This window comes from Pagrus pagrus (assembly GCF_965226575.1).
Source record: "Pagrus pagrus genome assembly, contig: HAP1_SCAFFOLD_166, whole genome shotgun sequence".
Lineage (NCBI taxonomy): Eukaryota > Metazoa > Chordata > Actinopteri > Spariformes > Sparidae > Pagrus > Pagrus pagrus.
Window position 1 is genome coordinate 28,065 of NW_028175297.1, and position 9,918 is coordinate 37,982.

The window sequence follows — 9,918 nt, forward strand, 5'->3', positions numbered from 1 at the left end:
TAGTGTAGTCGGATTCTCTGAGCACCGCAACAGGTTCAGTCCTTTTGAATTCTCATTCACATCTTTCTTTGACCTCATGACGCTTTCCAACAAGGTCAAGGTGTGGTTTGGTAAACACTAGGAGGTCATTTTTGACTATGCGCGTTCCTCCCAAAACGGCGCCGACGTCCCCTGCAGAGTTTAATCTTGACATTTTCAATACGTCTTTGTATAAAATCACAATCGAGTAAGTCGACATTTAAAAAAAAAGCGTTGAGCATGGAAATGTAATTTGTTACATACTGGTTGAAATAAAATCCATGGTGACTACAGCTGTGGCTAGTGGTTGTGGCTAACCTTGCATGCCACCATATGCACAAAGGATTGTGCCATGAGAACAGCTCATGGCAGTCTATCACAGATGTTAATCATTAAAATCTGAATAACTTTCACTGTTTGTTTCAATCTCGTAATTTATGTATTTTGTAACTTTACAATCGACCTAATACGGCTTGGCTTTATTCGCGGACTTCATGCTACGAGGATACAATAGACGATAGTAATTAAGGTTTCAAACATTTAGTAAATGGGGTAATTTGAATGTCGACAAGATAACATGCAAAAATTAATTTAAAAAAAATAGTATCGCAAACATACCTCCAGTCCTCAGTCAACTTCTCTGCACGATCTGCTTCTCCGATTGCATTCACAGGCAGTGGGAAACTTCACTACTGTTATGGCCTCAAATTGAAAGGAAACTTTTATCAAATGTTTCAATGTAAAAATACTACAGATTGAGGTAATTACTCCCATATTAAATAATTACTTCAAATATAGTTTTAAGCAGAGTGAATACTACGAAAACTGCCTATTAAAAATGAAATAATCTTAATATTCTCAGTCATGCAAGCCATGGGATGGTTTTGATTAGTAAAAATGAGTTAAAATATTTTTTTATCTTCAAATAATTTCAAATCATAAAGGGATTAAGAAGTTAAACATGTATTAATAATCATTATTTATTCAGTTCCAGGAAATCAGTAATTCCTGCCTGCCTTGAACGCAGCAGTGTTTTTGGAGGGAGTTTGGAGGTGCAGGTGCATTGAAAGCTCCCCTCCCCCACCCTGACTTGCACCTGACCTGACTGTGAACTTTCAGAGGAGCATGTAGTATGGCACTTATTCAATCTGAGATACAGAGCAGCACAAGTCTGAACTTTTTAAATGCTGTTTATCTTTAATAGGGATTTTCACATATTTTATACCAGATATGTATATTTAAATTACTATTGAAAATAAAATAAAAAATACAATTAGAATTTTTCTTTTCTATTAAATTTTGTAACTTGTAAGAAATGACTTATAATGGAAGGCTGAATATTGAGACAATATTTAGGAAAGACTGATATTTTAGCTCTGGCAGCTCATTGTAGTGACACTGAAGGTCAGTTTCTAAGCCTGTTGAGTGGCATCCTATGGTGGCATCCCCTCCCCCACCCTGAGTCCTCTCTTAACAGCCTTAGCTTTGAAGTCTGTCTTCTCCCTCTCACTAGAGAGATTTCTGATGCTGCTCGGGAAATTGCCTCCATACAGAATTGGGGGAGCATACGTCAGTCCGACCACCCAAAAGTCCGACTACCCATTAATCCGAGTTACTTTACAGTGTTAGGGTTAGGCTAAGGCAAATGTAATCAAATAATGCCCTATTTGCATATTTAAATATATATTCATGGAAACCTCCAATACAAAGGATGTTCTTATTCATGTCAGTGATCAACCTGTGAAGTTTCATGGATATATCTCTTAGTTTAAATTTTTGCCCTATTCACCTCAATTATACTGGGGCTAATATTGTGGTGGCCATATTGGATTTCCAGCAAAAAATTAACTTGCTTGTCCATATAGGTTGTAATCCTACTGGGTCATAGATATTTTTCTGGTGGCCAACCTTTTATAACATTGCAAATGCAGCACCCCGGGTGGATCATCTTATTTGTCCTCCAACATGTCAATCATTCTGAGGAAATGCTCACGTCACGCTGTCATGCATGCTCTTTCCTGGCTCGTTTCCACTAGCTGCACGTGCACTTTGATTATTTATGTGTCCCATGAAATGTCTGCGAGGACTTTTACCCCAGTTGGTGTGACAGTGGAGCATTACCGGCGGCCCGGTGGATGGTGCAGCGGGGGCTCCACCGGCCGGGACCGCACAGTAAAGCCGGGGGCATGGAGGGGGTGAAAGGGGAGGCTATACAGTAGGATATACAGTAACATGTTTTAATAAAAGTATTTTAAACATGCACAGAACAGTAACACTCTTGCATAAAAGGTATGCCCCAGTGGTCAGCATAATCCGACTCGAAGCAGACTGGTGCATTTGTGTGCAGATTAAGAGGAATAACAGAGTTTGTCATCCTGAATGTGTACAGAGTGTTTTGAATAGGAAAGCTAAGTAGCTTTAGAAAGCTCTAATCATTATGGGACAAAAATATTTTTGTATGACACTTATAAGTGAGCAACATAAAAATCTGGCTAAATCCCTTCAATCCTGTTTTTTCACCTTTAATACCCCCTGTCTCTTTGGCTGCCATGCAGCCCCCTTTCACCTTAGAGACCCCAAAATTTGCATGGAGGTTGTCTTGGGGCCCCTACACAAGAATACGAAAGCAAAATATAAGTCATTTAGAAAAAAGGTCCTTTTCAAAAACCCAAGGGTGTTACACCCTCTGACATACTGACAAATTTATAGCATTTTTTTTATAGAGGTCGTGGAAGTCTGAGCTTTTGATATGTTGTTCTGTAGCCCCAGATGAGTAGATAAGCATTGGTTTGGCTTTGATTAAACATCTACTTTTTGGTAGGCGGGCCTTCAAACTTTCACATTTTTAAACCAAATGAGGCTCACCATTCCAACAAACTGAATGACTTGAAACTTGTTATCTATTCCAAAAGCTCACAACTGCTGGCCACTAGGAAAACGAAGAACGCTCCAATTATGGGACCAAAATGTTCTTGTATTACAATTTTAGCTGAGCAACATACTCAAATCGTATTCATTTAGAATAAAGTTTTGATATTTTTGTTAAACAGTTTTACATGTCTTTTTTGGCCTTAAATGGCCCCCTTTGACCCTAGAGACCCTAAATTTTGCACGGTGGTTGACCCCCCAATACAAGTGTGCCTAAGGATTTTTCATATTGCAGGTTATACTGGTTTACAAAATAAATGTAATGTGTGAAAAATACCATTTGAAAAGTTGAGTGAGGATTTGAAATGTTTTTTCAAGACACAAGAGCACAAATTTAACCGAAAAAGTGAGCACAGCGCCTAAAAACTCTCTCTGTCTCTCTCTTTTTTTTTTTCCAACATCGCGTCATATTACGTCACAAGAGGGAGTTGTATGCTAGCAGCTGCCATAGCTTAGTGTGGGAGCAGATGGCTATTTGTCAGAGCGGTCGTCTTATCGTGAGTCAGTGTGTTTACAGCAGGTTTGGATTGCGTTATCATGGACATGGTAAATTATTCAGTTTGTGGTGGTTTCACAAACTCCAGCCTGTCACGACATCGAGTCCACCGGTCCACCAGAAAAAAAACGGTGCTATCTTCCGTGCCTGGGTGCGTGTTGTGCAGCTGAAGAGACGGGGCTTGACCTCTGCGTCAGCTACGAAAAACTCGGTTGTGTGTCGCTCAGTTTAAACCAGAGGGTTATCACTCCAGCGATCTGATGGAGTTCAACTGGGATTCCGAAGCAAGAACTGTGCGACCCCCCGCCCCCCTCTCCCCTCCAACCCCCGGTGCGGTGCGGTGCGGTGCCTTCGGTGCCGACAGCCTCATCCGGACCGCTGTCTGTCAGCAGCTGCTGGTGCTGCCGCCCCGGCAGGAGACAGTAACGGATCAGACAGAGACTCAGCTGAACGTGAACAGCCACTTGTAAGTCTTGTTTTATAACATTTGCGTGAGCTAGAGTGGGTGACATCATCGCTAGAGTGGAGAGCAGCTGCAAAAACTTGAGAAAAAACTCTCTTCATCTTGATTTGGGTCCCACAGCTTTTACTTCACATAGACAATATATACATAGAAATGTAGGAAATCTTGTTGGCTTTCAGGTGATGTTCTTATTTCAGATGTAGGACTTAAACTTTTGGCTGTAGAAGCCCTCGAGCGACAAGCACTCCAGCAACTCCCCCATAAGCTGCAGTGTTAACTTTGAGCCTAAATTTCTGGAGTGGAGCAGACGGTACCGGTTTTGTCTCTCGCTCTGGCTCCCTCATTTTTCACTTTACAGAAATAAAAAAGACATCACATGGTTCAGCAATGTCTCCTGTTACTCACTGTATACATATTTTGGCCATAACCATTACACTTTTTTCTAAACCTGCAGGAGTTTGGGAGGTGTTTTCCCATTCATTCTTATGGGGACATTTTCAACTTTGGTTCTGCTATTGCTCCAGCATATGCAGCTACAGAAACTGTTTGGCTGTCAAACTGTTCAGCTTTTTAAGCTCTTTCAGCCTATTACTTTTCAGCTTTTCAGCCTTTTCATCCTTTTCAAATATTCAGCTTCATGTTCAGCTAGAGAAACCATCCAATTATCAAAATGTTCAGCTTTTTAAGCTCTTTGAACCTATTACTTTTCCGCCTTTGACTTTTCAGCTTTTGAAAAAAGACAGCTTTTTCTGCAAATTCTTGACCATTCATTCTCATAGTTGTATGCATTTTTTATGCATTAGGCAAGTGTTTTCCAGCACATTCAGCAGATTTCCGAAATCAATTCAGCCGTCAGCATTCACGCTGTATTTTCGCAGGAAATACAATTTTTCGAGTTATATATGCTATCTATATGCATACAGGCGGTACAACTCCAACACTATCTGACCTCCATTTTTAACACACTTGAACACATTCTGTGACAGAGCTGTTGTATGGGATTGCAGGTTGGACAAGGGTATATGTAGTAAACCAACCATTGAATGTATTAAGTTACATATTTGTATAAAGATTGACCTCTTATTATCCTAGCTTTCCAGGCACAGCCCAAGATGTGTCATGGTGCAAATTAATAGGTAATTTTCTTTTTTCAGGGCTACTGACAAGTTCATTGTGTGCCAAAGCCAGCTTATGTCTCTATTTACTAACTGCTCAGCCTGTTGTGGAGAAACTGAAGTAAGTAACTCCAACGGAAAGAAACATTGAGACGCAGGAGGGAACTTGTGCAAAAATAAAGCAGGTAAGGGTCTTCTTGTGATTTCTGATGAAAAAGTATCATAACTTGTATTTCAGTTTGTATATCTTGTGTTATTTATGTACTGTAATCTTCTGCCTTTCACATATGTCTTTCATGTCTGTCAGCATTTTTGGCTCCTCATGGATTCTCTGAGAGTGCGAGAGTGCAGCACTGTCCTGTCCTCGTCTGCTGCGGCTCCCCTTTCCAGATCCCTCCAGAAGATCAACAAGGAGGAAGCTGTTGGCATATTCACTGCCAGCATTCATGATTTGATACAGGACATTGATAACTCTGAGGCTTTTCATACTCATAACACTGTTTTTTTTTTTTTTTAAATGGGTCAGATGGTATATTTCTTTTGATTATTAATGGATAATAACCGTTTTTTACAATCTGGACCTTATTTCTAGCATAAAATACGATCATTTACTCACCCAGATAACTTTGGTGTCATTACAAGTCGTTCCAACGAAATTAGATCCAGCTGAGAGCCGCGTATATCTGTATAATGCAAGTACACAGGGCAGTGCAATGTAGCCTCTAAATAACACATTATCTGCCGCAAAATTCGTTAATTTCACCAATATTTTGTTATGATACGCTACTGCTATTCCCCTCTGAGTCCGGGGTTAGCTGTTGGTCTGTAGGTTGACCTACTAACCTCTGATCTGGATGATGTCATCTCCGACTGCGGCGCGCCTTGTTGCTATCGCTAATGCTACGGTTCGTTTCTGCGTGTGTCCGACTTGTCTGAACAAAATGAGCAGCTGGACGAAGTTCAGCTTCCTCTCCGCAACCTAGACTTACTAAAGCTCTGGCTAGTTGCACTAAAAATGGACCCGAATGCCGAAGCGGAATGATTATTATCAGAATGAGCCGGGCAGCGGTCGGAGATGATATCGTCCAGGTCAGAGGTCAGTAGGTCAACCTACAGACCCCGGGTGTTGATAACCGCTAACCCCCGGACTCAGAGGGGAATAGCACTAGCGTATCATAACAAAATATTGGTGAATGAAAGAGTTTCGCGGCAATTTTTTATTACTTACTAGTATTACTTTTTTTTAAAGAGAGTAATTATTGATAATGGCATTGACATACTGTCATCATATTCTCACACTTTTGATCTGTCTCCCTTCAGGGACCAAAGCTCCTCTCAACAGCAGCAGCAAGAAGCACCAGGTACCACAAGATCAAGGAGAGCCTTATGAACAAGAGTAGCAGAGGCTGTCAAAAGAGGTATCTGCATTCACTACTGACCAATGATGTAGGCATACTCAAGTGTTGGAACCAAGTGATAAAGTCACAATCTCTTTTTCAGTAATTCAGTAATGGATGGTAGTCATTTGTTTTACTCACCCATTACTTGTCCATTATACTCACACAAGGATACAGTAATAAGTCTGCATGAATAATAAAATGCATACTTTGGAACTGTGAGACAGTAGATACAGTAGATCATGGCCACATTCATGCCAACACCAGTAGAATTTTTTTTTTTACAATTGTGTGTTACTGACTATACATTTTTATCATTTTAACAGATCTGTGAAACAATCCTGGGCCATGCCAAAGACAGGTTCTCCTTCACCAGCTACCTTGTGAGTGCCGTGCTGCTAGAGGCAGAGCTGTTTGACCGGCATCTGAAAACATTCCCTGAAGAGGCTCTGAATACCACCATGAGGGCATACCCCATGCTACACAAGGAGAGGCTCAGGACTGAGCTTTCTCTCATCTACGAAAGTCCAGACTTCAGGGGCTCCTGCAGTGCACTGGCTCTGTACCAGGTTCTACAGAGCTACAACCTCCAGGAAACCTTCTCTGAGACTGTGGCGCTGTTGAACATCCTCATAATCACTCCAATGACAACAGCTGAAGCTGAGAGGTGTTTCTCCACCTTAAAGAGGTTCAAGACATTCCTGAGAAATACAATGGGACAGGAACGTCTGAATGCATTGGGCCTGCTTTCCATGGAGAGGGAACTTGTCAGGAACATGCCTGATTTCAATGAGAGGGTGATTGATCGCTTTGCTTGCTTGAAAGAGAGGCGAGCTAAATTCCAATACAAGTGATGAGTGAGTGTGTTCTTAAATGGTGAGTTGTGTTATGTTGTACTCTCCAAATGTTGAATTGTAAATAGTTGTATTGATTGCATATTGCCAGCCAAATATAAACTGAATATGTTCTGGAAAATTTTGATTAATTACAGTTTTGATGATAGTGTAATTTGATTTGATTATCGCTATGGCATCCATGATGGCTATAAATTGTAGACTGTGCTAAATGTGATTTCATGGGCAAACTATTAGATGACAATGTATCTGTTAATGTGTGTTTTATTGTGGAACCAAATTTATTGTATTTGAGACATTTAAATAGCCTAGCTATACAAAAAATACTGAATAGTATGAATATTTTATGTCTGGTGTTGCCATCTAGTGGTTGAACAGGAACACCAAATTAATCAATGAAATGTGACACTGTAAAGCTGGCTATCTGACTTTTATTTATTATTATTTTACCCATTGAATGGGTCACCTTAGCCATCATTGCAACTTTTGCCTAGTGGTGGTGAAACCGAAGCTTTCTGAAGCACTGAACCACTTTGACAAAGTTGCCTGGAAAATGATGCACTGCTTCGAAGCATTCGATACAGTCAAAATAGTGACATCTGCTGGCTGTTGAGGGGAAGAATTGACGTCATGACTTTCATGAGTCAGTTTTTAATAAAATGTATGTTCTCTCACCAAACTTGTGTCATAATGTTACTGTAGTCAATCTAAATATTCTATATATTCTGTCATTGGTAAGTATCAGTACTCCGACATGTATTAGATAATCAATACTAGTTTTTTTATTGCATGATACATGGTAGTAATCTGTACGATGTTGTGATGTAAGCATATCCGTAGCTAATGCGTATACAGTAAGCTAAGCCACCAGTCTCTGACCAACTCTGCACTGACTGTCCTGACACCACAGCTCAATTTCTCTCTCCTCTGGCCATCAATTCTCCTCCTGGTGTCTCTCTGCTCTCTAATGTGCATAATGGACTCCTAGTTATACGGTTGTGGTCTGTCGTATTTGTAATTATACACATGTAAAGTTCCCTCGGGGTCAGAACCAGCACCACAATCCATTGTTTTCCTATTGTTCAAACCGACCGCTCTCCCTCTGCCTACGTCACTTCCGTTAAGGGTTTTTCGATGCGGAAGTAAAATTTTCTCCCAAAAACGGAAGTCTTATTTATAAATTTATATTTATAAATATAATTTTAAGAAAAACTTGTTCCTACATTATATTTCTAAGCATTGGTTTAAGGGGGGGGGTCTAACCTGCAATATGCTCTTTAAGTCTTTTAGAATGTGAAAATTTATAAAAATAAAGGGGTTTATTTGAAGACCTCACATGCACCAGGATGACCTTTCAAGTTTCTGAAGGTTGTATGGGCTGGGGACTTTACAAACTGCAGAGGCCATGTCAGGATTTCAGCCTTCTCGGACAAAGCTTTGATCATTTATTAAAGAAAAGGGACTGTCCTGCCTTTTTAAAATTCAAATGTGTTGGGGCGGTGTTTAGTTCAGTTGGTAGAGCACCCGCCCCATGTGTAGAGCAGGCGGCCCTGGTTCGAATCCCACATTCAGCGGCCCTATCCTGCCTGTCATTCCCCCTCTCTGCCTCCCATTTCCTGTCACTCTCTGAACTGTCCTATCAATTAAAGGCATAAAAGCCCCAAAAATATACTTAAAAAAAAAACAATTCAAATGTGTAAAACCTGTCTCTTTTTTTTTAAACCTTAAATAGTCCCCTTTGACCCTAGTCAAAGTCACTCTAGGGTCTAATAAACTCACACACAATTGGCCCATGTATCGCGTACCATCACATAAACGGTATCATCATTGCCAGACTTGGCCCACATCTGGTTAACATACTATTTGCCTTGTCAGAAATAGACAAGAAGTGCCGGCTTGATGCCAGATCTGGCCCAGACCTGTCTGCTACGTATCTGGGCCACATACAACTAACCACAAATGGCCCACATTTGGCATGCCATTACATAAACGGTGCCATCATTGCCAGACCTGGCCCACACCTGGCTAACATACTATTTACCAGGTCAGAAATAGGCCAGAAGTGCCGGCTTGATGCCAGATCTGGCCCAGACCTGTCTGCTACTGTACAGACCTGGGCCACATACACCTAACCACAATTGGCCCACATTTGGCATGCCATTTCATAAACGGTGCCATCACTGCCAGACCTGGCCCACATCTGGCTAACATACTATTGCCATGCCAGATGTAGGCCAGAGGTGCCGGCTTGATGCCGGATCTGGCCCTGACCCGCTTGCTATGTGGGGCTGGCATTTCTAACAAGAAAACGGCTTGAAAACAATCTCACTGCACACACCTCTGCTGTGTGTGTGACTGCGGGCACAGCGGGGTTGGTTGCACCATGAGACATGAGAGGGGGGGATTCAATTACATTTTATAAAGATTAAAACACTTTGTTTTATGCTCTAGTCGACTGCCTATACCCCCTATGCCAAGAGCCGGCCCTGCAACCTCCTCTAGGACAAGTATCCAACATTTTAAACTGCCTCATTAAAACAGGTAACACACAACTGAACACCTGCTAGGCTTGCTAGCACAATGTTTCCTTCTGGAAGCGTGGCAAAGCACATAAAAAATAGGGACCCGCCATTTCTGCTATTTTTTT

The 9,918-nt window shown here is 41.2% G+C and overlaps 1 protein-coding gene across 3 annotated transcripts in view; it reads left to right on the plus strand.

Annotated features, from left to right (window-relative positions):
- The window catches only part of LOC311254034 (uncharacterized protein), a 27,642-nt gene extending 19,698 nt beyond the window's left edge, over positions 1-7,944 (plus strand). The window contains exons 1-4 of one of the 3 annotated variants that reach the window (XM_084384462.1): positions 2,251-3,908; positions 5,060-5,205; positions 5,328-6,381; positions 6,744-7,944. In XM_084384462.1, coding sequence (XP_084240588.1) covers positions 6,286-6,381; positions 6,744-7,271 — 624 coding nt within the window. In that variant the 5' untranslated portion in view covers positions 2,251-3,908; positions 5,060-5,205; positions 5,328-6,285 and the 3' untranslated portion in view covers positions 7,272-7,944. Of the gene's footprint in view, positions 1-2,229; positions 3,909-5,059; positions 6,439-6,743 lie in introns of those variants that run through there. The other 2 variants (XR_014622155.1, XM_084384461.1) reach the window with 2 other exon arrangements.
- Positions 7,945-9,918: the final 1,974 nt, after the last annotated feature.